The sequence below is a fragment of the Vidua chalybeata genome, chromosome Z, assembly GCF_026979565.1.
Source record: "Vidua chalybeata isolate OUT-0048 chromosome Z, bVidCha1 merged haplotype, whole genome shotgun sequence".
Lineage (NCBI taxonomy): Eukaryota > Metazoa > Chordata > Aves > Passeriformes > Viduidae > Vidua > Vidua chalybeata.
The window spans coordinates 34,368,362-34,396,127 of NC_071570.1; the positions used below are offsets into that span (position 1 = coordinate 34,368,362).

The 27,766-nt window shown below is 38.5% G+C and overlaps 1 protein-coding gene across 1 annotated transcript in view; it reads right to left on the reverse strand.

Annotated features, from left to right (window-relative positions):
• Positions 1-27,766, reverse strand: part of ITGA2 (integrin subunit alpha 2) — a 67,307-nt gene that overhangs the window by 12,946 nt on the left and 26,595 nt on the right. The window contains exons 3-23 of the mRNA XM_053931839.1: positions 27,418-27,527; positions 26,423-26,514; positions 22,875-22,989; positions 22,359-22,486; positions 21,006-21,154; positions 19,978-20,128; positions 19,392-19,557; positions 18,036-18,109; positions 16,595-16,733; positions 13,897-14,042; positions 13,065-13,208; positions 10,981-11,184; positions 10,013-10,149; positions 8,373-8,512; positions 7,246-7,397; positions 6,082-6,192; positions 5,418-5,500; positions 4,484-4,625; positions 2,798-2,890; positions 1,695-1,771; positions 1,512-1,595 (exon numbers count right to left, since the gene is read on the reverse strand). Of these exons, the coding sequence (XP_053787814.1) occupies positions 1,512-1,595; positions 1,695-1,771; positions 2,798-2,890; positions 4,484-4,625; positions 5,418-5,500; positions 6,082-6,192; positions 7,246-7,397; positions 8,373-8,512; positions 10,013-10,149; positions 10,981-11,184; positions 13,065-13,208; positions 13,897-14,042; positions 16,595-16,733; positions 18,036-18,109; positions 19,392-19,557; positions 19,978-20,128; positions 21,006-21,154; positions 22,359-22,486; positions 22,875-22,989; positions 26,423-26,514; positions 27,418-27,527 (2,637 nt within the window). The remainder of the gene's footprint in view (positions 1-1,511; positions 1,596-1,694; positions 1,772-2,797; positions 2,891-4,483; positions 4,626-5,417; positions 5,501-6,081; positions 6,193-7,245; positions 7,398-8,372; positions 8,513-10,012; positions 10,150-10,980; positions 11,185-13,064; positions 13,209-13,896; positions 14,043-16,594; positions 16,734-18,035; positions 18,110-19,391; positions 19,558-19,977; positions 20,129-21,005; positions 21,155-22,358; positions 22,487-22,874; positions 22,990-26,422; positions 26,515-27,417; positions 27,528-27,766) is intronic.

Consider the following 27,766-nt stretch of genomic DNA (forward strand, 5'->3'; position numbering starts at 1 on the left):
AAGCTAGCCCTCTGCACAGATGCTCATGCAGTCTCTGCTGCTGCCGGCAAGGTCTCATGCAACTTTCTCAAGGAGCTGAAGGAACTTGCACCATTGACTCAAATGTTTTGCTGTACTTAAAATGATCTCAGAAATTCTGCATGACTCTAGGACTGGTGCACCTATTGATGATGCAGGGCCTTCAATAATCTGAAACTACTTTCTGTAAAAATTAGTTATAACGCTTATCTTCTGTACTGTGGTCCCTATTCCAGCTCATCCTACACAGTAGCCAACAGTTCTTGTAGCTATGGTGATCTCTGAATATTAATTTCCTGGATCCATTGTTGTTGTGCATTTTGAAGCAGCTCCCTCTTTTTAAAATTGTTATTCTCTGAATATCTACTGGGTTTTTTTAATATCCATTTATATTTACTAATTTTTGAACACTTTGGGATGCAAAAGCATTTTTTTCACCAAGAATTGGTGACTAAATGCCTTAACTGTAATTACATGTTGATCCTAGAAATTCAGTATTTGGGAGAGATAAATAAATATTTTCTTTGATGAAAATTCAAACATCCTACCTTGATCCGAGAGTGACACCAAAATATTTTTGTTTCAGTTGCAGTCTAAGTTAAACTGTAATTGAAATAATTCTTGTTTGGAACAGTAACAGACTAATTACTGTTTGAGTGCATCCCAAATCACCAAGCATTTCCCAAGCTCAAGATACAAACTTTCAAGAGCACTATATGAAGATAAAAATTCTTAAAAGGCTTTTTATGGTCTCTCCAGCCTGCTCAGCTGCCTCTCCTTACAAACCACCCTTCCCAGGGTGAAGGATCTCTTGCAATAGCCCTGACTTGCCTTCTACATGGAGAAGAAAGGGCTGGCACCAGGCAGAGAGGGTAGGTTTGAGTCAGAATCTGGATGGGTGCATGGGAAAGCACAGTGTCTGCTTCCATTGCCAGTGCAGCTGCAGCAAGGGAGAATCTGTTGGGATACCTCAGGTTTTAGTTCAAATCATTATCTCAAACTACTAAAAAGTTTATATTCTTTTTCCAGGTTTAGCAGATATGTCTATAATTTTTTTCTTTTTTTCTTTTCCTCCTTTACTGAGGGGGTCATATTTTTCCTTTTGATATTCTTTTGTTTAGTTTTAATCTCTGTAACTCCAGATTTGATCCCATGTCATTAGATTTGAGCCAAGAAGCCCAATGTTATTATACAGTATATACTATTTATGTTATCAAAACCACATGCACTGTTTTGCCTTTATATCATTTCTGTTCACAGGAGCATCTGTAACAAGTGTTGGGATGTAATCTTGAGTCCACAACTTTCCTTATTTTTTACATATAAGTTTGGTTGGAAGGACAGACAAAAAATCTGCTACTGCTGCTGAAGAGGGAATTTCTTATGACTTCCAAAACAAAAGGAAAGCTTCACTATATTTTCGTGACCTTTCAAGACTTTTTTACTTCAAGTACCTTGGCAAAATGACTGTCTGTTTACATAAATCAGCATACCTTGTGAAGTGAATTTCTGCATCATATCGCAAAGGAATTGATAAGGCGACCTGGTTGTCTGAGTCTTGCTGTTCCTTACTTTCACTGTTCATCAAAACACATTTGAGTCAGGTGTAATAATGTTGTTTTATACAAATAAGCTTTTAATACCTAACTTGCTTTCATATCATTATGATACTTTACCTCCATGTATGAAAACTTAGAACTGCCACATTCTGAAGATTTTTAAGGTTAAAATCAAAGCTAATATCAAAGGATACCTAAGGAAGAGACAAGGAACACATAGTAAATGAGTTGGTACAACATCCTGAAAGACATTATTAATGTATGTAACAATCTAGAACTGCCCTCTGTATCTGAATTCTCTACAGATTTCAGTGTAATATTTTGATAATTTCTTAATATTCAGAATTGATTTGTTCTTACATTCTCCTACAATTTGGCATTCTTACATAAACATGAGTTATTTGCATTTTAAAATTGTGTACAACTAGCTGTAAGCTGCAACAAAAGGTGTTCACAATTCCTTCATTTTAAACTGTAGCATTAACACAAGCTTTGTATTCACTCTTTTCTTCCATTTGTTCCAACAGGTCCACTTTGATCAATTCCATTAACATTCAGAACAAGCTTAACTTTCTATGTATGAATTTTTATATTATTATTCTACATGTCACACTGCAGGCAATCATGTTTCTGTTCTTTCAAGCAAGTTTCTTGTTGGTCTAGCTGATTATATTAGAGACTAGAACCTGTTTCTGCTCTGCCCTCGAGGAATAAGAGATTCCATGAAACTGTGATTCCATGAAATCATGAGGTTTATGGTAAATATGGAAAAAAAATATATACTATTCATCTTAGGGCTGTGTGGGCCTCCCATCTCCTCCCAAAACAATACTGCTTTCTTGGAGATGAGATTCATGGAGCAGGTGAGGGAGTTACTCCAGGCTCACACTGCAGAAGGGATTTAATGGGAATTGTGCACAGTTCTTAGGAGCCCGCACATGATGCTCTATGTTTCTCTGCCCCCAACTTTCACTCTCCAAAAGGTACATAAGTGCAGCAGCATTTGGAAGCTGTGGGTTGTGTCAAATAAGCTTTTGAGAGCCCTTTGTCCTTCAATCTGACAGGGAGTCACGAATTTTAAGCCCTAGTTTGCTTATTTTAATGCCTCTGTTGTAAAATCTAAGAAACTCTTATCAGCAATAAATGGAAGAGCTAGGGAAAAACAGCAGCAGAGAAGGTTTTGGGTGTCATTCAAGGTTATTTAAACATGCCAGCTGTACCTGTTGTCCTGTTCTGAAAACAGGATAGCTTATTTGGCAAATGACTGTACTTTGTGCTGTTCCTGTTTGACACGAGACTTCAGTCCCATCACTCTGCAGAGAAAACAGACAAGAACACCATCTTATTTCAGGTTTTGATAAGGCAGAGAGGTGTGTACCTTCAACAGCATATGTATTATACTAAGGAGGAGTGAAAATAGGTGCTATGGCAGTAAATCGTAGAGATGCAGCAGATGGGTGGGTGGGGCATAGGCAGGGCCAGGTGGAAGTCACAAGGAATGTGGGACAAGGACCATTCCCACTCATTTTCTTGTGGGCTGCAATCATCTTTCTAGAACTTTGTGCTGAGCTTGGAAGAAGGAATACAGGCCAGAGAGTACAGGTCAGCTCCACCACTAACTTCTATAAATCCTTTTTTACAAAATTTTTACAGAACTTTTGCGGACATATTTACACAATCTTAGAGCTGGAACAAATCAAACTTTCGGCAGGAAAATCTGCCATACATAATACTTTGTTTACTACTTTCCAAAATATTGGCTTGTCATCATCCTTTATTCAAAGACAAATTCACAGACCAGAGCCAGTTATTAACCCTTGGAGAAGAATTTATTAAAAAGTACTGTCTTTTGTAAAAAAGATTCCTAGTACACATTTAACATTCACTAATTGTGCTACAAAAAAATCCCTCAAAACAAAGCCTCCAAAAAGACCCATAGATACTCAGTTTATGTTTTTCTTCCCGCCTTGAAGAAGGCACATTTTTGGTCCAAACTTCACTTGAAGGCTGAAGTGCTTCTAAGGGCTTCAAAAGCAAAAGAAAATTCTAGCTCCAGTGTGGTCTTTTGGCAGGAGTGAAATGAACAATCTTGCTGCACAACAGGATGGGGAGGTAAAGGGGCACCCTCAGCGCTGTGTGCAGTACTTTTGCCAATTCATTGTTCAGAATAATGCTGCTCTTGGGCAGGAATGAATGCTATCCTTCCTCTCCCTTCAGTACAGGGATTGCTCTGGATTTCACCCCCAGGATTATCACGCACCTCTACAGTAGGAGCCTGGCCATATAAGTCAAGCACTGAAATCTGCATTTCATCTGTCTTGAATTGGGAGCAAAAATTTAAATTATAGGTATGCTGCATTCCCCAAAACAGTATGCATAATTCCTCTCTTTTGCTTTCTCTAAGGTAAAATTTGTTGGAAGAAGAGCTTTTGGTATTAGCCATCATGTCAATCTGATTAACGGTCTAGCTGGAACACATGGCCTTGGCAGTAACACTATTTCTAGATCCAAAGGCTGTGCTATAAGGACTCATCATCAATGCTGCATGTCTGATTTATCAAATACAAATTCCCTGTGGCACATCAACTGGTTCAGGCATGCTGCTGGGAGTTAAGAAGTAGATGTGGGTGCCAAGGCCTAAAGTGAGAAAAAGATGCCTGAGGTGAGGTCAAACTCAAAAAAGTTGCCAGCTTTTATGCTGAGTTGGAAATACCTCTCCTTGACCTAAGTAAACTGATCTGCTGGGGGAATAATTCTGGTATCCAAGAAAACAAATTATGAGAGACAGTTCTGTACACACATTCTTTTCTGAAATAGGCACTGCTAGAAAGGAAAAAAGAAAATTTCTCTGAGAACCTCAAAAATCAGGAGCAATAACAGAAACAGTGAAGTTGGGTATCACGTACCGGTAAAGAAGATGAAGCAAAAAACAAGTTGTCTGAAAATGTAGCCTGGATTCTGGTATTATATGCATTTTCCTTTTTATTTCTCAATTTCACATTGAATGTTAGTCTTCTGTTTTTGCTGCTGACAATAAACTGTTGTTTGCTGTTGGAAAATAAAGTCCATTGTTGTAAATAGTGGTACTAGAACAGCTGTGGATCAGGAAAATGTGTTGCCCGAAGCCAACAACAAATAACAAGCACAGCAAGAAATTTCCTACATTGTACAAACTTAAACGCTCTGCTTTCTAAACCCCTTGGCACAAGAAATTCTGTGATGGTCTTTCCTAAAACCAGATAGAATTATTGTATTCCAAAAGCTCAGGACTTTGATTATGTGTTGTCAAAGTGACTTTGCTGAATTTTCAAGGGCTCTCTCCTGGTGGGAAGATGGACAGAGCAGGCAGCACACATGGGCAGCCTTATCTCTGTGATGTACATATGTGCATATACATCTGATGTGGACTTAGAATATGTGCTGTCCAAATAGCTGACCACAACTCCCCACTGGCACAGCTACTGCAGGATCCTCACTGCTCCCTGTAGAGGGGATGAAGACAGCTGCTGCAGCTGCTGCTGCTCTCCCATTGTGCTCCCTTTCCCAACAGCAGCCAGTCGGACACAATTTGTTAAATAATCATTGTGTTCTCATCTCTAAGGTACCAAAACTTGGGTTGGTCTAAGCTGACAAGAGTCCTACTTCTGTGTTTGTGTTCCTATCCTACCTCTTTTTCCTTGATTAATTTTAGGTTAAAATGCCATTGCTTTTTTTAATCTGTGCTGTTTCTGAGTAGATGTTAAAGTGGAAAGGCATTCTCTAGAAATTAATCCAAAGCCTGCAGACAAACCAACTGTTGTAAACACTGGACCTTAACAGTTCCACTGATTCAGCTCTTACCTGTCATCTGCCTTCTGCTGAACATTCAGAACAAGATCACAGATACAAAGTTCATCTTCACCGCAGTCTTTAATAAAAGGAATCTAGTAAAAACAAAAACATTTCCTAAATGTCAGGGCTCAACCTTTAACATTATCTGAAGACACTAGAGTGCAAACACCTTCAAGCTGAAGCACATTCTTGGCTTGCAGATAAGAAAATCTTCCTAGGACATGAAAAATATTGACAAGTGAACAAGTGAACTGAATAATGTGTTGCTACATGTCAACTGATCCAGGAACAGTACAGACAGGTTATTCTTCAGTGACAGCAAAAGTGAAGTAGTCAAATGAGTTCCATCTCTCTTTTATGTACTTTTTTACTGTAGAGTAAACTGAAAGAATTCATCTTTGCCATCAACTAGAAGTTCACATCAATGGTGACATGGCTGAACTGACATGCTTGTTATGTGCTATGGTGGCTGATTTTGTGTGTGTGTGTTTGTGTGTGTGTGTGTGTGAGCAAGCTCACGTAATACAGGCAAAGATATGAAAGGAACCAGGGGACACCCCTCCATGTGACCTACACAGAGCACCGGTTTTCACTGGCATATACCTTTTTGGTGTTTGTGGGGGCCACACATTATGGATGTGTATGGCCATGAATAGTAAATCTGCATACTTACACTGTAGGCCACAGATGCTGGAGAAGATATGTCCAGGACAGGGCTGGAGCCAGGATTTGCAAGGCCAATGTCAATGCGCAAACTAAGTGAATTCACTGCATCCGAAGGCTCCTGTAAAACACACATGGTTCGGATGATGGCTGCCAGCACAGAAATCAGAGTAAAACTGATAATTTCTACTGTGAATTGAGAATGTGCAGTAAAATAATACTTGCTCTAAACAAGGAGAAGCAACAGTTCAAAGCTTCATTTCTTAAAGAAAATAATTTTGTGAGATTGACGAAAGTGGGTTCCTCTAGATTAACAGTTTTCAGTGTGATTTCCATGATAAAACTGATTTTTCTAGGATTCCTGGAAACTGTGCACATCAAAGTAACTACTAGGGCTAAGGAACATGCAGATTGTCTGCAGCTGTAGGAGCTGGTTCTCAAAGCCATCACCAGGTAGCTTTCATTCTCATCTAGCTGCAGAAGTCAAATTCCTATTCCACTCTGCCTTATCATCACAAAGAGCATCTGGGCCTGAGTGACACTAAAATAAAATAAATGCCATGTTTCCTCTTTTTCTCAGTCCTGGATGAATCACGTTCTAGCCCTGTCGCTCACTGCTCCTCATGGCACTAAATGTGATCAATAGGTCACTGCAAACCAGAGCAGGGAGCGAAGTCCTCTACCTGACCTAGCATCATGCAACAGAGCTTAAGGCAAGTCTCAGGGCAGTGTTCAGGCTTTGGTTCTGGAGAAACATGGATACCTGCTTATTTTTATTCAATTCCTTGGTGTGTACTGGGGGTTAGAATGTATCCAAAATCTGCCTGAATGTTAGTTTGAAGAAAACATTGGCATGTATGTTTTAATTCTTACAGAAGAGTCTACTCAGAGGGAAATTAAAATCTATTTAAACTATAGACCATGTGCTCTATATTACACCAAAGCTGAATAACACAATTAAGAACCCTCTTTCCTATCCTAAGAATCTGTACTGAACATGACAGTTATTAGTTTCTATGAAATCATAATCTTATTACATATTTTTCAGATGGGGGTATTTGTGAAATATAAATAATTCAGTACACTATGCATGAAATTCACATTACAGACAAAAAATTAATCCATGCCTTCCTCTGATCTTTTGTTATGCAAGAGTACTTGCAATTGCACTTACTTGTACACTGAAGACATCATGAATACAATTCTCTTCATGATGCACCACAAGATCCCTCTGCATGTACCTTTCATTATTTTCTTTGAAAAATCCTCTAGAAGTCACTCTGGAGGACTGGAGATCTGCATCCAATGTTGCATTGTACTTTATAGCTACAAGAAGAATAACAGTACATTAGTACACTTTTGACTGAGCATGGTTGCCCGTGATCTCATTACTATGCTCAATATTACAGGGACCAGGCTTTCCAAACCACACTAAGTATTTCATGTTTTTCATAGCTAAACACAGGGCAGTTTCAAAATGAAAATACTTTCTCTTGTGTTTTCCAAAGCAGTCAAACAGGTTTAGGTCCTGATCTGCAAGGGGCAGTCACTAAATGGCAATTAAATGGCAATCACTCCAGCCTCCACTGCAGATGTCTGAGCCTGCAGCTCAAGCAAGAAGCCAGTCAGCAGGGCCAGGGTTGCTCTAGATAAAGAGGCCTTGCAACAATATCACTGAACAATATCAGAGGTGACTTTAAAGAATCTGCATCTTCTCTTCAATCACATAATAATTTCTGCCACCTCCTCTTTGTTTTATGACTATTATGTTGTGAAAGTTCATTGTTATTTTATAGCTTAAAATCATGAGTTCCTAAAAGCACTTTATGTAGCGCTGAAGCAGTCCAAGTGGTGTTGTCTCTGAGACTGAACTTAAAAACTTCATGGGAGCCCACTGCTGGTCATGGAAATATTCACTGTGCTCTGAAAAGAAGAGCTTTCTCCCACTGAACACTGCTCTGACCCTCTGGAGAATATTTAAATTTCTTTTTCTGAAAAGTATGCAGTCTGCTGTTGGAAACAAAAGGTTGGATGAACCTAGCTTCTCATGAATTACATTTTTGGGGATTGTTGAACAACAAGGACACAGCTGTTCTCTATACTGTTAATTCCCCACTTTTCAAAGAGTATGGAGCCAGTGATGAATTAGGTCTTAAAAACACTTTCTCAAGGACTTAAGTTTTAAACTGATTTTGTGATTCTTGACATTCAATCTAATACACAATTAGACTTTCCATTGCTCATTTAAATAATGGACTTTTGATGAAAATAATATAAGACAAATCATTGAAATACTCTTACCCACTTGATTATTTTTCTGAGCAGGTCTAAATGAAGCCTGAAAACATATTTTGACAGTTATATCCGTATTCTTGTTCAGCAAACTGATTTTCTCAGGTTTAAATGAAGCAGTTATGGACACATTTGCAATGCCTCTTGACCTGACAAATATATTTTAAAAGTTACATGGGTTTTTGAAGAACACTAGGTAACACAGAAGCTGTTGTCTAACACTCTCTGTAAATGTTAGTATTGATTTTTTTTTTGGTTCCCAATGTAAACTTCTTTTAATGGCACTGGTAAAATTATTTTTCCTTAGGTATACATGAATTTGTTGATATCATTGCTTACAGTAATAATGATACATATTTTCATGTCACATTAATGGCTTGATTGATGGCTTCATTCTATGCTCTAATCAATCCCTCAAGGTATCAGAGAATGAAGCTCTTGGCCTATTTTCCAAATAAGTAACCTTCTGCTCTTTTAGAGGTCTTCTGGGAAGGTGAGAATGGCTAATTCTTCATTTTATTTAATAATGTAATTTTTCTGAAAAAGAACTTTGATGTAATTAATCAAGATTTTGAAGAAGAGTTTCAAAGGAACCCTACATGTAAAAACAAACACTTTAATCAAAATGAAATGCATTAATCAGCCCAAATGTCAGAGTGAAAGAAGAATGAGCATCTTCATTAATCAAATCTAAATAAATGCTGGTACTTCAAGGAGCATAATTTTCTTTAATGAAATTCCCAGCAGCAGCAGCAGCAGTCAAAAGTCCAAACTGACCATTCATTTTTAATTATCTTGTTTCATTATGAAAGAAGTAGCAATTCACTGATGTTTTTCTTACAATGGGGAGCCTCAGGCATGAAGACAGGCAACAGATAGGAAAGGAAACAGCATTTGAATCTAGTTCCTCAAGCAAAGAGTGGAAATCACAGCCTACTTAGGCAGGCAGATGATTTGGGTTCTGTGAAACCTTTTTATATTTTGTGAAAGTACTCCAACTTCTGTGGAAAGGCAATGTGCCATTAAAAATGTGTTTCTTGCCAGAACTAGTTGTCAACTCTCTATTACTGCTCTCTGTCCTTACCCTGCAGGACAACACTCCCCCCATTCCAGCTATCAGCCAGTAAAGGTCACGCAGGTTGTGCGAGATGTAGTTTCAACTGTCTCAGGCTCAGCTATCAAAATTATACTGTGGCTACTGAGGTGCACAACCTGCTGTTACAAACACCCTACATCAAGCCCCATTCCCTGCTGCTGTCCCTTCCCTCTGGACCATGTGTCTGCACAGCAGTAGCAGGCAGATGTCTCCTGGCCCTCTCATTCCTGGTCAGATCCCTCCCAGGCTCTGCCACCTGGTTTCCTCCCACATGTCCTGGCTCTGCCCTGTGTGCTGCCTTGGCTTCAGTGGTTTAATGATAAATGCCTAAAAGAGATTTAGTCTAATGCTCTTTTTTTTAGCTAGTTTTGATAGCAGTGATGAGGCAGTAAGTGTGCTACAGAGTAATTTAATTCATCAACATTCAGTAGCAGTGAACATGTTGAACAAAAGAGCTTTTTAATTTGCTTATTTTTCCTGTTTAATTAACTGCATGTTCAACTGCTGCACCTGAAGCAGGAACTGCTTCCTTTCTAAGAAAGAGTATACTTACCACAGCACAACCACATTTCCATCAGCACCAACTGATACGTCAGTAATGCCATCGTCATCTAAGTCTCTATGGCCATCTACTGATCTTCCAAAGTATTGGAGCTTTTGTCCAAAAGCAGAATCTGATCCTAAGATTTTCTGGGAAAGAGAGTTTGGTTACTGAGTTTGCCAAAGCATGCTTAAGTCTGTAGATAGTAGCCTGATTAATAGATTTTCACTGATACTCCCTGTATATGCAATGTATTGTTTAAACAAAATGCATTTGTGGGTATTTTTTCAGATGCTTTTATAACACTTCTTTCTCTTTTGTTGGAGCAGACAAAGGACTAGATTTTTCCGTCTTGGGAGCAGATCAACTAACTGACTGCTGTATGCCAGATACAGCTGGAAACTTTTTCCATCTCACATTGAGCAGCTCAAAGAATATGAAGCTTAATAAGAGTTCTAACAAATACTTGTTGCAACCAGAAAATCTGCATAGAAAGTGATAATAAGATTACCATTATCATATATATGAAGACCAGTGAAAAACTTCCCCTTTAATACTATGTATTTGTAATTTGCAGAGTTGGGATTTATCTGATCTTCATTGCTGTACATCAACACTAAAAACCTGAAAATAATGGGTGTCAGTTCTAGGATAGTAGTTGACTTCACACTCAGGCATCAGAAATGGCTAAGAATGAGCCTCTTGCATGCTCATGCAAATGAACCTCTATATGGTTCATTTATAAACACCACAACATCAGCCTGGATATGTTGACAGCTGAAAGGAGGAGAGGCACAAAGTGTGAAATAAACCATGAGAATGACAGTATTCCTTTAAGAGGTTGAAACAATAGCCAATTAAAGCATAGAAAACCTTCTGTTTTCCTCTAGCAAATTTAAAGGCATCGAGTACAGCATTTATTTACCTGAGTAAACAGCAACAGCAACTGTTGCTGTAAACCTAGAGCAACAGTTATTTACCTGAGAATATTTGGTACGTATAGTCTTTTGAAATCCATTATAAATATAAATTGCTCCAGAGTTTTGGTTTTCCAGTGGTGCACCTATTACAACATCATTAGAACCATCCAAATCAATGTCTGCAAGTGCTGCAATTGCTGATCCAAAGCGTGCATTTTCTGACCCCTGTGGACCTTCCAAGAGTTCTTGTTGATCCAAGATTCTCTTTAAAAATTGAAAAATAAGAAAAAGCAGAAACACAGCTATCATTGCACCAGATTAGACCTAGGAGAAGTATCTATGTGCATTGTTTTTTGTTTCTGTTTTCCAGTACATTCCCCTCAGATAGCTCAACATTGAATTCCTTCCCCATTGTGTTGCCCATTCAGTTTGCATTATGTCTCAAAGTCTTGGCAAGAATTACACAGCAAAATCAAAGCATGCTATGCAAACTACTAACAGCAAATATAACCATATGTATGAAGCTTAAATGCTCTCTCTGTCCTCATCTGACTGTTCTGAAGTTTCACAATACATTGAAAAATACAGTTTCCAGTTTTGGATTACTGGTTTTTATGCAGAGGGAATGGAAATTATGTAACTGGACATAAGTCTTTGAAACAGAAATGGAATTTCCTTACTAAACTAATGCAAAAAACATGTGTCCAAATGGTAAACTCCTGACCTCTCCAATGCCAATGAAGAAAGAAAGATCGGAGATCTTCATAGTTAAATAATCCCATTTACACTAGATTAAATGCATCTCTGGCAAATAGCAATCTCACCTTTAACTCAGTTACCATACTGTGCTTAAAATTTTAGAAATAACAGCCAAGTTATTTATTAAAAATGACTAGGAAAGTATTACTTGCGCAATAGGGACAACTTGCACAAATCCAGATTATTTTTAAAAAACATTAAAAGTACCTTTCATTATTCTTTCTTATTTAAAATTTAAACCCAACATTTGACAACAACTAAAAATTGTAAGATAGTCTTCCAATTTATTTGGTTTTCAAAAGCAAATTTTAAAAAATCCTTTCATTTTTCTTTTCTTTCGTATTTCATGTCTGATACCACAGGCAAAAAGACCAATGTCAGCTGCCAACTTTCAGCTCCTCCATCGACGTTGAAATTGTTTTAGGGTAGTTTCCTGTTGCATCAGGATACTCTGCTTGAGGTCCTGCTAAGGAGCATGGTCCTTCCTCTCTATTTATTTAATTGCAATTTACCTAGTAAAGAGACCATTTTCTGTTTTCTCTGATGGATGTCAGATATTAATTTACTTTGCAGACATCCAGTGAATGAAAGACTGTTCAAAAATGCCAGAGGGCTCAGTATAGTTAATACATATATTCTGAAAACACCTACTACAGGTCTGAATAAAAAGCACTGTCAGTCAAGTATCAGACAATAACTAAGGTTTACTGAATAGAGGGGACAAGAGTTATGGTAACCATCCAGTGTTAGAGTCTATGAAATAATGCAGAAAGCTGGTAGAAGAGCATTTCTTAGAACTGCTTTGGGAATACTGTCAGGCATTGAATACATTCACCACCAACAAATGGTAAATTACTTAACAAAAGCCTTGAGCTAAGTTTTTCAGAGATACGGCCAACCCATGCTATATTAGCATGAAGCACATTGCCTGACACCAGGACCAGGGAGACACTGAGAGCACCAGGTCCCTGACCACTAACACTGCTTAGCTACTGCCTTGCTCATTGGCTCCATTTTGGTCTGTTCCATCTGCCAAATTCCTAGATTACATGCACAAGCAGTTCTGGGGCAAGTTTGCAGCTGCTACTGAAAAGCAGAACACGTGAGGCAACATTGGAAAGGCCTCCACACACATCCCTCTAACCAGGAAGGCTTGGCACCATTCATCCCTGCCCTTATGCCACATCCCAGGATAAGCATGTGCTCTGTTTCTTATAAAAAAAAAAAAAAAAAAAAAAAGGCACTTGAAATATTTCTAACATTTTGAAAAGATTCACTAAATAGTGACTTTGAGGATCTGGAGAAGCCAATTTAGTATGCATGTGGCCAATCTGATTTGAAAGAAATTAGCCCTAAGCAGCATTTAGGGCTTGAGCCATTTTTACCTTTGTGATGGAAAACATGTATACTCTCCCTTCTTCCTTCTTCAGGTCATTCATGAACATTGGTGCACCCACAAGCAGCACATCTGTCACAGAATCCCTGTCAACATCCACTGAACACACCACACTGCCAAAGTAGGAGCCAAGCTGAAATCAGAAGTAAATAGGTTGTACATGGTTTTTGTAAATCACGTTTTAGCACCTGATTCAGAAAACTTACATCAAGTAATATTCCAATGCTACTGAATGTTGATGAATTAAATTACTTTGTAGCATGCTCCATTGTTGGAAGAATCATATCCTTACACTATTTCTGTCCTGTAGTTGCTATGGCTTTACCACTCAGCAATACAAATGCCAACAGAAATTAAGATATGGGAGGTATATATTTTTTGTAACTGCGCATGAAACTACTCAGCCTCTGATCCACTCTCAGATTTGTCTTACAGATGATACCAAAACCAACTAAATTCATTCCTCTTTTCTCAGCAGAGAAAAAGAGATTGAGCTTCCATATCTGTCTTCTGATGTCATCTACTTCATAACTTCTCAGGCAGAGCAGAGTTTACTGAATGCCTCCTGATTTGTATAGTTGACAGAAGGATTCATTACTTAGATTTGTATATTATCTTTTGCCACTAATTGGATGACTTCCTAAAGTACTGTTTAAGAGTTACAGCTAACATCATTGAAATAGTCTAGAGGCAGAGAAAAGTTCAAGTGGATTCTAAATGCTTTGAGACAAAGAGGAATTTTCAAAACAAATTGCAATTTACTGCTGGGTCAATAAAAAATGATTCTTGAAAGTCTGTATTCATGAACAAAATATACTTGCCTGCTCGCCTCTCTGTGATTGCACAATTGCAACATTACCATCACTGTCAACATTATAAACCACCACTCTGCCAGTGTAGTTGGATCTTGGTGCGCCAGCAACAAAATAGACAGAGCTCATAGTTGAGAGAACAGCAACAGAATAACCTGGGTATAGAAGTCAACATTTAACGTATGTGAGAGATCTTTAATTACAATTTATCAGTTGGTTACCCATAAAGGCACAGAGGATGAGTCAATCTGATATGTTAATTGAACAGTGATGATTCCAGATGGGAAGTTATGGTGTCACATATGCGTAAGATTTGCAATATTCTTCTGGAGAGAACAATGACACACAGATCAAGTTGAAGCAGTTTTACAGAATAACACAATAGCTTAACCTGTTTAGTACAATGTATACCAGAAAAATATCACGCTTATGAAGGAGACAGAAAAAAACGTGCAAAGAGTATCCTTGGAAAGAAGAAATAAAGAGAAATATGAGATGAATATTTGAACCAGTCTTCAAACTAGGGAGGAACACCTAGCTTCTGCAAAGTTTGCAGTGCATTTTCCCACAGCTCACTAAACCACAGACCAGTGGTTTGTCTGAATAGAAGAGGATACATTAACAGCTTGTCAGCTGAAGGGCTGATTGAACTTCTTTGAACATTTTAATCCTCATTACCATTATTCTAGCATTTATTTGTTTTCAAAAAATGTCACCTAATACCTGTAAAAATGTAAAAAAACCATGTATTAGCAGTATAAATCTAGCATTAGTACATACTTTAGATTTCTGTGGTTTAGTTCTAGCAAATTTATTTTAAGTAAAGAAAACAAAGTCATCCTTTATAAAGTCTATCGTTAATAACAAAATGCCAGTGATAGGACAGAATATGCAGATCTTTAGCAAGCTGCAGAACAATATGAGGAGCACAATCTAAAAGGATTATGCCTTGATGTTTACATCACACCAGTCTAATTCAGATTTTTTGCTCAGACACAGGGTGCAAACAACTTCTGTGACTGGAAGTTCAGTGAGCAACAAAACGAGATTTTATTCTACAAGTACACACCTTCCTAATCAATGCAGAATACGATTACTTGAAGTGAGTGGGTGCCGTGCAGAATGGGGGCCAATTGAGTAGGCTGTATTCTATCAGCCCTTTAACTTACTCTCTCCCATACTGGTGAGAGAGAGCTGGTGTGGAGATCTCCTACTGGAGGACAGAAAGTGGAAGGGAAATAAAGGGACAGACAAGGCAACAACATTGGCTGCTCCAGAAAGATTAAAGTAAATACACTGAAACTGCCTTGAAGAGAAAGGAAATTACCTGAGTTTTTAAAAATTATTAAGAAAATGAAGTAAGAGAAAGTCTGAAGAGGTCATACACACAAAAGAGCTACTGCTCATTTGCTTGGATTTAGATTTATTCCTTTTGTTGGATGCAAGTAATGCTGAGCCTTAGGGGGGAAAAAAGAGTATGTTAGTTGCAAGGAGAACACATTATTAAATACCTTTAAGAATGAAAAAGTTATAGATGCTTAATATAGTCGCATTATTCAGGGATGGAACAGCAGAGCAGGCATGTTGAAGGTTTACAGAAAACAGTTCAATGAACTGAGAATATAGACTGGCTTTACTGGGTCACAAAAGCATGTCAAAAATACATATGGAGATTATAAGTAAAATCTCTATTAAGTGGTAGCAATATTCAAAATCTATAAACTGAACTGGAAAAGGCTAAGAGAACAGCAAGCACATATGAAACAATAGAAAGTCAATCAGCTTCTCATCCACATCAAACTGGGTAAGAACACTCAAATATTGTAACAGAAGCAACTCATAATGATCAGTATGATTCACTAAGCAGTCTTTTCAAATCACATGATTTATTATTTTTCTGTGACTGTGTTGGTTTTGGATGGAATACAGTTAATTTTCTTCACAGCAACTAGTGTGAAGATGTGATTTGGATTTATGCTGGAAACAGTGTTGATAACACAGGGATGTTTTAGTTACTACTGAGCAGTGCTCACACAGCGTCAAGGCCTTTTCTGCTCTGTGTCCCACCTGCGAGGAGGCTGGGAGGGGTCACAAGGAGTTGGGAGGGGACACAGCCAGGGCAGCTGCCCACGAATGAGCACAGGGGTGTCCCATTCCATAGGGTGGAATGCTCAGCATATAAAGCTGGAGGAGGAAGGAGGGCATGTTCAGAGTGATGGCATTTGTCTTTCCAAGTCACAGTTGTGTGTGTTGGAGTCCTGCTGTCCTGGGGATGGCTGAACACACCTGTGTGCCCATGGAAAGTGGTGAATAAATCCCTTGATTTGCTTTGCTTGCATGCTTGACTTTCACTTTCTCTGTCTGAATCTCAACCCAGAAGTTCACTCACTTTAACCCTTCTGACTCCCCCATTCTCATTCCTCTTAAGAGGATTGACTTGAGTGGCTGCTTAGCTGCTAGCTGGGGTTAAATCACAGCAGTGACAAAGAGTGATTTTAGTTTTTTTAGTAGGATTTGAATTTTAAAAATTCAAGTTTTTATTCAATGAACTGTTGACAAGTAAAAAATAATCTTTTTTGACCAAAATTTTTTTTCACATTCTCAAAGTATTTCTTAATACAAATCTGGCTAGGGGAGAACTTTCCAACTTCTTTAATATCTTAATCAAGGTTTCATACATTTCCAGGTTTGTATTTCAGCCCCTTACCTAGATATGAGCTATGATTTCTGTCTTGTAGAATCTTCTCAAATACATGGCTTGGAAAGGTGGTGGCTCTGTCTGAAGACTCCTGAACTACTGTTCCACTCCAATCATAGGCCCCAACTGCACCCAGCAATAGAACATCCTTTAAAAAAATAAAAGTCTACATTTTAGAACTACCTGATATAGAAAAAGTGTGAGCATAGCTGAAGGTACTATGCATAGTTTCCTACATACTGTGTTTAAGTCAGTGATGCAGACTAAAGCCTGCAGGCAGCTGACTGGAGCTACGCACAGCTGCTCCTTAGGTACAGCTATGTCCCATTAAGATTATCTTTATATTAAGATTTATATTAAGATTACTGTCCCATTAAGATTATCACCTTTCTACTGCAAGAGGATAAGTGACTGCTTTGGTTCCCGTGGCACTGCAACTCTTGATAAAATGGGTTTATTTAAACACTGTGATAATTTCCTATGTCTGTCCACACTGGGGTTGGGCTTGCTAAGTCCATGCTTTTATGCACCCATAATCCTCAGAAGACGGAGGATTATGGGTGCATAAATGCAGCTGTACAAAAAAGCTAAAGCCCCTTTTCTCGACAACAAAAGTGCCAAAGACAGCACAGAAAAGCTGATGTGAATAGATAATAGTTTAATTCTTTAAATAAGGAGACGTTCTTGAGAGAAGAGTTAAATCTAAAATCCAAATTAGCATGGCTCATTATACAGAATAGTTCATACAGAAACACTTAATCTTATACTTGTACACAGAAAACAAACATAGTTTAGTTTATTCGAGTTATTAAAATTCTTCAGTAAACTGACACACTGTTACAGAAAACTGCAATAAAATTGAATTTTTTTATAATGTGTAATTTTCCTGAAAATTGCCCATACGTTTCTCATTTTTTTGCCATTTCTTAGCATCAATAGCTTAATAATTTAAGACTTCAATTTGTGCAAATACAAAGGACTTATTTGATAACCTTAAAATTGATTAGCACTAAAATATATCTGATTTTTTGGTTCTAATTTTTAGGTGAAAAAACTTTAAACAAATATAATTAATTTTATAATTTATAGAGAAATTATTTTCTCTAAAAAGAGACAAGATTTGATTTATTTATATTTTGGTGGCTGACTACCAGCTTTACAATATATCTAGTCACAAACAAGGAGGAATGAAATTTTTCCTGCTACGTAAACTCAGAAATCACTGAAATTATTGTACTAACACATCTCAAAATTAGTACATGAAACAAACTATAATACGACTATACTTATTAACATATATCCAAGTAAAAAAAAAAGAAACAATAATTTGATATTCTCCTGCTTGTATAAAGTTCTTAAAATTGGACATTGTGTTTTTATTTCTCTTTTCTTACGCTCATCTGTACATATGTACATCTATTTGTACCATTAAATAATTAAACTCACATACCTTTTTTTGTGAGTAATATGCACTGAAGCCCACCTGTGACATTTCCATTTGGAAGGTATCACCTTGGTCAGTACCTGGTAAAACAGTATGCATATATGGTTATCTCTATGTAACCACACAAAATTCAGTCTTGCTGCGTCTGAGTTTAGCTATATAGGGGCTGTGTATATCCACCAATTTGGCTACAGCATTTAGAAGCAATGGAAATCAGAGCTGGTAAACAGTAGAAAATTTGGAGGATTTAATGGCAAATTGATAAGATGGAGCTAAGAACCATGCTATAAGTCTCTTCCAAAAAAAGGGCAGAAGGTGATGGTCAGGATGGTTTGAATCAGTTTGCACACTCTTGCCATTGTGGCTGGTCTCATTTTTTGTTTCCTAGGAAGCATTAACACCCTGAAATTAACAGCTTTAATGACTGTATATTCACAGCTTCCAAACAGAATAGGAATTTTTATTTTCATATAGGACTTAAAGAAACCTGTTGTAATTGTACTGTGACATCCATTTCCTAAGCTAGATGGATAGGATTTCATTGGGAGTACTCAGTAAAAAGACCTATTCTCTTGCTTTGAGTAGCAGCATGGGCCTAGCAAAGAATAAGTGAAGGTGAAAGAGAAGGAAAGATTTCTTCCTGAGCACAGGAAAGTGGCAGACATAAGCTTCTTAGAGAGTTGAGAGCAGATTACACATCTCCAAGGCAAGGTGTGACTTGAACTTAAATTTAAAAGCTGGCTTTTGGGACAGCCAAAGTATCTCACCTCTGCAACACCTTCCTCTGAGCAGTACACAGGAGTGTGGGTGGTACTAGGGAGGGGGCCTGGAGGAGGCCACCACACAAATTGCATTTTCAGTTCTGTAATGAGTAACCCAGTCTTCTGGTTTGTTTTGTTTGGGTTGTGGGTTTTTGTTGGCTTGGTTTTTTAGTTTTGTTGTTGTTTTCGTTTGTTTTGGGTTTTTTTGGTTTTATTTTTTTGATTTAAAAATGGCTTAGGATTCACACAGGTGAAGCTCACAAGCGTAAAGATACCTTTATTCTTCTGATGGTAAAAAATACATTTGGTTGCATATGGAAAAGCCCCATGCCTGAAGCCCATGACATGATAGAAATTTTCATTAGCTGCGGAATGTTTTCCCTAAACTGCATAAATTAACTTAAAGCTCAGGCTAATTAGGGGTAGAGTAGCTGGGGGAACACCTGTGAAAACCAGAGCCCTCCTGGTGAGCAGGGAGCAGCCTGCAGTTCCAGCTACCCCTCATTTTCACAATACTGCACCAAACCGAAGTTAAATAAAATCCTATGCTTGCCAGCTGGGAGAATCTCATCTAATTTTTCAAAGATGTTGAGTATTTTACCTTCTATACTAAAAATGCGTTCTCCAAGTGTTCCTGCTTCTTCCAGTAGTGCAGCTTCAGATGACACATTGAAGAAATACTTTTCTGTTGGGTGACTAGCAATTCCCTTGATTTCTTTAATTAGGTTTTTAGTATCAAGTTCATGCCTTATTAAGTATCCCAAAACCTTGTGTAGAGAAACAAAGAGCAAAATAAGGAGAGAGATCATGGTGCTACTTAATTTCCTTCTGTATTATTTTTGCAAATATTCTACATAGTTTTAAAAAAGTTACCTTTTTTCATATTTCTGAATTTCTAATTAGAGTTCATTCCTATGCAAGGAACCATTCATACAGGAAAAGTACATAAGGCCTGGCAAGGGAGCAAATCACTGAAGTTGCTCAGGCAATTCTAGTCTTGCTTTTTAAGCCAGTGAAAAGACCAGAATTTCCAACATTTCAGAGGATTAATGTGACTTTGCTTCAGCCTCAACAGTGTAACAATGTGTGTGTTACATACCACTTTTGTATAGAACATGTGCTTCTATACATACATGACAAAACAACCTTTCAAACATGCAGTAATGTATAATTTCAGTATTACTTACAGCAATGCCAAATCTTGTTATATTGTCTTCATTGCATTTACCTATCACTGTTTTCAAGTTGGAGCCATCATGTGATTCACCGTCTGTCACAACAACCATGACTTTTGTGGCTGTCGGGCGTCCTCCCGACTCAGCTGAGAAGGCGTACTGTCTGTTATAAAACATTGCGTTAGTCACACATCAATCCATAATGGACGGAATCCAGCACATATACTGTAATGGATATGTCCATCACTCAGAATTAGAAAAAGTTTTTTCTGTAGTGCATAAGAAGCAATTTGGAATGCCAACAGGAATTGGCATCACCAAGCTCAGACAAAAATGGAACAGAATTAGTAATAGGATTCTCAATACTACTGCAAATATTGATTCCATTGAAAGCTGAGTCTGTTCCTAAACCAAATTCTCAAGTTAATTTGATTCAGCATGTATTTTGGCCTAGAGTTCTGTACTTGATTAAACTTCAAAACAGCATCTTCTTGTTGAGAAATGGACCTGGTTTGTATATGAGTTCAGACTCATAAAACACTGGTTTAAACTTTCTCTATTTTTTCACACTAATGGTGCTGCAATGACAAACTGACAACAGACAAGAGGTTTTATTTTCTCTGCAATCAACCAAAGCCTGATCTGCAAACACAAATGTTACTGGGCCCACTGAATACCTGGATAAACTTTACTTTTTTCAGTGGTTTTGTATCTTTCCTAAAACCTTGTCTACTCTGATGCACTGTCATGTTTAGAGATCTGTGACATAACAAGCAATTCTGTTGGGTGCTAGAATTCCTTTCGAGCAGAGTTCAACCCAATGGTTAACAATATGCTTTTCAGCAATTCTAGTTTACATATTCCTGTACCAGTCTGCATTGGACACTGTAAATGTACCTGATGGATTCTGCCTAGAGCTGGGAACCTACTCCAGAGGCCCTGGGCACATGGTCTTCCAGTAGGAATGAAATTCAAGATGTTCTCATTGCCATGTAAGGTAAGTTACAACAGTTGCACAGTAAATCATCAATGCATCTCACCTTGCATTGTCAATGGCTTTGAAAGTATTAGTGAGATCTCCTCCCTTCTGAAACGTTTTCTCCATTGCTTTAACAACCTCATCCTTGGTTTGGTATGTATTCAAGTTGAAAACTACTCGAGGATCATTAGCATACTGAATTAAACCCACCTATGCAATAAAAAAAATGGTGTTAGATTATGATGCTTTTCAATTAGCTTTTCAATTTCAGTGGTGCTTACTTATGCATCAGGTTGGTGTAAAAGGTCTGCAAATGCACAGTTCCCTTTCTACACCTATAAAACCAAATAATATTAACACATTTGAAAAGCAAAGAAAGCTAAAATGCTCTTGCACTTTGTATCATTTGTTATGGGCTACAGTATGTTACTGCAAAAGATCTGAAATAGTAGACATTAAATGTTTGCTTGATTACTTCTGGAAGGGCTGATGGATAGCAATAGTACAAGGAGCTGTAGGAAAAAAGAAAAAATAGCAATAGTTCTACAAGCTGGCAGCACCTCAGTCTGATCTCTTCTATGGAAGTCATAAAGGTTAGTTTACAGCACTGCAAACCCTACTTGTTTTTAATATAGGGGAAGCTAAAGATGTAAGATAAGATGTGCATTTAATGCATTTAAAGGGAAAAAAGAGAAGATGCTGAAGGTGAAGTTCAGAAGGAACTGAGCAGGAAGCCTAGCTTTTAAGCACCTCACTTCCAAAGTAGCCCAAGGAAGAAGGCAGCCTTTGGGAGAGAGATTTCCAGTGCCCCAGTCTTTGTTCTCAGAACTGTTTAGGGAAAATGGACAACTGTAAAGACAGAAGATGTTTAAAACACAAAAGGCAATAAAATTTTCCTCACCATCATCAAATAAAAAAAAAAAAAACAAAAAAACAAAAACAAAACCAAACCAAAACAAAAAAAAACCCACTCAAAGATCAGTGAGTAAAGCAGCAGGAAAAGTTCCTGTTTTAAAGATGCAACAGTTGGAAAATAAGAGTTGTATGAAAAGTCAATTAAAAGTCTGTTCTACTTTTATCACATCCCCAAAGACTATTTTCAACTACTTTTACAACTAATGGGTGAAAGAGATCTGACTCCCCTAGATACAACATAGATTTCTATTTCAGTTAATTTATATTTTGGATCAAATTACTAATCCCTTTTGGAATAGGATAGTCATGGGATAAAATTCCCAGCACTGAGTAGGATAACTAAGTAGGATAATCTGTGGCTTTGATTGAGGTACTGTACAAAATCACGCTTGGTTTTCTTTAAAATTGGTTGGTTTAGGTTTTGTTTGGGTTTTTTTTTTTGGTCTTTCTCAAATATAAAGATTTGGTCTTTCTCAAATAAAAAAAGTCTTTGACTTACCTGGGTCTTGTTAAGGCCTATGTCTAAGCCTTGTACAAATTTTTTCAAAAATGCCCGCACTGCATCCCAGGGATAAATGCTGTTTGACTCATCACAAACCACCACAACATCTATTACAGAGGAACACTCTAAAATAAAAATAAGAAGTGGACATTAAATGCATCTGCAGTCTCAATATACTCCTCAGCTAAATCCAGAGGTGCCTATTTAGGTCTCACACAGGTGACACTTCAGATCAGGAGGCTTTGCCAGAATGAGGACTCAACAGGAGCATACACAGGTTTTAAGCCTGCACTGGTGCAATGCCTCTGAATTCAAGACCATATTTACATCAGCACTGGATTGCAATTTGTCAGTCTTTACATACCAATCCCAGGACTTTGCTTTTGGCACATAGCTTTTTTTCTTTAAGAAATCAAAATTAACAGTCCCCAATGCAATATCTCTTGATTTTGTTTGATATGTTTGTTTGTTTGTTTGTTTTTAATTGAATCTGTTTTGCACATGTTGCCTTACTTTGAACAGCTGGAGAAAAGCTTCGTAGGATCTCAAAACTTGGACTGATTTCAGAACAAACTCCCGTTGCGTAGTATTGTCTTCCACACTGCTGTGCCCACAAGGGACCACAAGTCTTAAAAAAAAACAAAAAAAAAAACAAAAAACAAACAAACAAAAAAAAAACCAAACAAAAAAACACAACAACAAAAAAAAAAACCAAACCAAACCAAACCAAAAAAACACAAAAAAAAGGTAAAAATAACAAATACTTGTCTCACCATATCTATACATAAAACCACCACAAGCAGGACGACAGGCATATAGGATTAGCGAAGCTCTCTCGGGTTATGGGGCCAGTCAGCATCACCCCTCTCACACAGTTCCTCAGGGAGCGGAATTCCTGCTGGCGCTGTCCCGCGCCCATCCCGCGGACCCCGCGCTGCAGCGCCTAAGGCAGCCGCCAGGTGGCGGCAGCGCCCTGCGCAGGCGGGCCCGGGGCATGCGCGGCGGCCCCGAGCGAGGGGGCCGCGACCCGGGCGGGGAACCGGGACCGGAGCGGGAAACCGGGACCCACTGTCCTATTCGGCTACACCAGCGGAAGAGGTCTGCCCCTGGCCACACGTCACCCCCGGCTACGTGTTTCGCTGGCTTTGGGGGAAAATGACCCTGCTTCGCTGCTGGAAACAGTTTTCTGAAATAGAAGTATTTTCAGCTGGATCAACCTGCTGTCATTTACGTCTTTATACATCTTTATATGTACTGATACCAACCACATATTGAGGCAGTATCTTGCCGTGAGAATATAGGGGGAGCTGTGTGTGTGTGTGGGTTGGGGTGGCGAGTCGGTGGATGTATTTCCTCCTTCAAAGAAAACATTATAAACTCGAGGAAATAAATATAACCGCTACATAATCTCTGTCCAACCGTTCTGTGAGAAATTATAGTTTCCTTATATATACACTCTGGTTGCACCCACCTTTATTTAGGAAAAGAGGGACTTTTCTCAAGAATACAAGATGGCAGAAAAAAGTAATTAAACTCAAAAGTAAGTAGAAAATGAGCTAAATCACCCACTGATTTCCCAGTGAGAGACAACATCAAACTATCCTAAGATATTTGACCAGATGGCATATTTTCTAGATGAGAAAGGAAGTATATCCACATTATCTGATCTTGAGATAAGTGCTTTTTTTAGCTGCTACATAGTTCATACTGAAAAAGACAGATTTTTAGAGAAGTGAATGGTACAAAATAAATCATCTCTATGAAGCTGGAGGAGGATTACTGGCCTTTAAAATTAATTTAAAGTTCTTTTTAGGTAAGTCTTATTTGCCCATTTTCTAACTTTTTTTTTTTTCTGTATTAGTGGTAGTTCAAAACTGTGATGTTAATCTTGGAGCAAAAATCAAAATGTTCTAATAATCTTTGTTGATCTTCACAGGAACAAAAACGGGGGGAAATTAATGTTCTAGCATTGCTTAAGTCAGAAATTTAAGGTGCATCATTACTGAAGGGGAGATGACATATCAAGGACAGATGAACTTGAAAGGCAGAAAGTTAGAAAGGGGTGGAGACTTGCTCTTCAGGACTAACATTAAGAAATTGGGCATAAACTGGAAGGTCAATGAATGGAAGGGAGAGAAGCACATGGATTGAGCACTGGATGACTGCAGGATGTCTACAAGCATGCAGCCAGCATACAAAGCAAATATGGCTTAAAGATGTGTGACAAGAAGCTGTTGAGTAGGAGAAATACCAAATACACTGTATAGTGCCTGGGAAAGGCTCACATGGAATACAGCAGCAACCTGGTCACTGATGTTTGAGAGAGATGTATTTTAAAAAGAACATTTCAGACAAAAAACTCTGTATTTGTTTAGCAAGGCAAAGGAGAAAGGTGGTTGTGGGCTGTCAAATACAAAAGGGAGATTTTACATGCAGGGAGATGAGAGATGCTTCTTTCAACTAAAGGCACAGACAGCATTGCCCAGTAAACAAACTGATAAAGATATAGATGGGAAATCCAGGAAAACTTTGTTAACTGTCAGTGAAATTCTTCAGCACCTCTCCAACAGGACTAAGCATGCCTCAGAAAAATGTAATGACTGTGTGGGAAATGACTGCCTTGCACTTAGAATACCTGTGGGAAGCAATCTCCTGGCATCCAACTGCCGAACCAGCAGGACTCGGGAGCTGCAGCACAGACATGCCAGCCTGGGTCACACTCCCAAGCCAAAGAGCCCAGGGACTGAGCACGCAGCACAGACTGGGACAGGCAGATGGAGGCTGAGAGAGGCCACAGGAGGAAGGAGAACGGTGAGCTGGGAGGAGGAAGCCCTGAAATAACCCCCAGAGCCCATCACAGAGGCCAGCTGCCACAGAGAAAGTCTTGGAGCAAAGTCCCAGCTGGAAGCAGCTTGCAAATATGAGCAGGCAGTCCACGCATGGCGTTCAATACCTGCCACAACTAAGCCATGGGTCTTTTGGTATTTGTTGAAGCTGAGTCACAGATAAGCACCTGTCTCCAGTACCTCATTCTCCTTATGTCAAAAAAGAACTGTTGATGAAGATGTAACTGTTTATGTCTTAGAATTCAACCTGGCTTTTTGTGGTTTTGTGTTTTTTTTTTGGTTTTTTGTTTTTTTTTTTTTTTTTTGTTTTTTTTTTTTTTTTTAAATCCAGGCAATTTAAGGAGAATCAATCAATAACAGGTGGATCAGGAAATACTTTTTAACTGAGAGAAGTTCAAATATTGTTAGAAAATACAAATTTCCCTGCATGAGATATTTTAAAACACTGAAGTTACTCATACTGACTAAAAGTGAGTGTGCATAGGACATTAACAGTAACTGAAAGTATTATTCAGGAGAGAAAATGAAAAATACAAAGCTTAAGGACAGCCTAGAGCTCTTCTCTCTGTATTTTGTTGTTTTACTTACATACTGGACATGGCTACATCAAACTGATATACACCTACACACCAAGAGTTTTCATGCTTATGATTAGAATCATAAAATAGCATATTAAACAGGTATTCACTTCCTTTCAAGTAAGAATTCTATTTTGCAGGCTCCAAGGACAGTGGTTTGTGAAATACACTCTGAGAAAATGCATCCTCTTCCAAGCTCACTAACCAAATAAAACACATCACAAATTCAAGGGACTAGAAATACTGGTATCTCAGGAGAACAGTGCCTGTGCAAGTGTGAATGATAGAGGAGAGATTATATGAAGTCCATTGAAAGTACAATCTGAACTATACAGGACTTCCTTAAATAATTTAATGGTGGAAATATTCTTGTCTATATTGTCTGACTTAAATTACTGAGACATTAACTGGGATAAGATGTTTAGATAAACAGCAAAGGAGAGACCTCACTCACAATTTTCCTGCATTAATGATACATTTCACAATTGATTTTGGACCCTAGGTAATTGCAGTGGAATATACTAATCCATGCTCCATAATACATTTAGCCTGGACTTATGAAAAAGTGTGGAGAATTCTGGTTTCTTGATTCTCTTCAGAAGTTTCTGTGTGTACTACATATGATCTTGATACATACCAAAAATCCTCCAGTTTTTGAGTTCTGTATCAGAGTCAAGCCAAGGTTCATGTCCTCTTTAATTTCAGTCACATTTGGAATATTTATTAAAGCTGAAATAAAATTAGATTAAGTAATTGCAGAATATTAAATATGACGTAGAAGCAATTTACTAAGACAGAATTTGTTTCAAAAACTTGATTTTTCATAATCTAAGGTGCCTTTTCCAAATGGCTGCATACAATTCTGAGACCAAAGAAACAAAAGCCAATTTTTGGGGGAAAAAATTGCTAACCACCAGAGATCAATTAAGTATGGCCATTTAGAGTATCTACCCTCAAGAGCGCTGAAGGCAAAAGAGAGGAAGAAACAAACTACCTATTGCATGTTTTTGGCTGGCTGAGTAGCTGCAGCTGAGTAGTTACTGTTACATTCCTCAGGACACCAGACTCCTCTAATCCAATGTCAGGTTTTAGACAAAAAACTGGAAAGGACTGTGGAGGGCAGAAATTATCTGCACCACAAATAAACACAAAGGTGGCATCTCAGCACACCCTGGTGCCTCATACTTTCACTGTATCCAAACTTGAATTCCATTTTATAGCTAGTTTGCAAACACAGACACACACACCTACCTGGTTTAGGGAGGATAGGGACAGGCACCCGCCCCTGGATGCCAGCAGGGAGCCCTGCGCCCACCAGCCACTGTCTATGGGACCCACAGTGCTCCTGCCCCTGGCTGGAGGGTAAAGACCCCAGGTGCTCCAGTGGGTGACACTGAGACCCCAGTGACTCCAGCAGCTGGCATCACCTGGCCTGAGTCCAGTGGCAGACACCAATTTTTGCTCAGACAGACACAGGTCTCATCAGCACTGAGGCCTTACAGCACACACACAGCTCCACAGAATCTGAGATTATGCAGACAGCTAGTTAAGAAAAGTTTTAGTAAGGTAGATTGGCCACGTACAAACACAAGGGAAAACTGAACAAGTGCAGCACTGTTAGTTAGAACGTACCTTGTAAATTAAATTTTTTACATGTGCTTTTGGACACACCAACAGGACATGCATATATATCTCCAGTTCTGTTCAAAGGATAGCCACTCCAGGGCGAACCAACCAACAACCTAAAGGAAAAGGAACTTCATTAGGTCCTTAACGATACTGAAAAAGTTCAGCAGCAGCACTGCATGACACACTATAGGTAACAGGTAGAGAGGCTTTCATGAGCACCCAAGGCATTCAGGTGTAGGAATCTTCTCCAGAACCGTTCAGAAGCTTTACTTGCATGTCAATACACTGGATTCACCAGGGGCAGCTTTGGTGGAGAAGAAGAATGAGAGAGTCTTTGGGGACTCATCTGCCT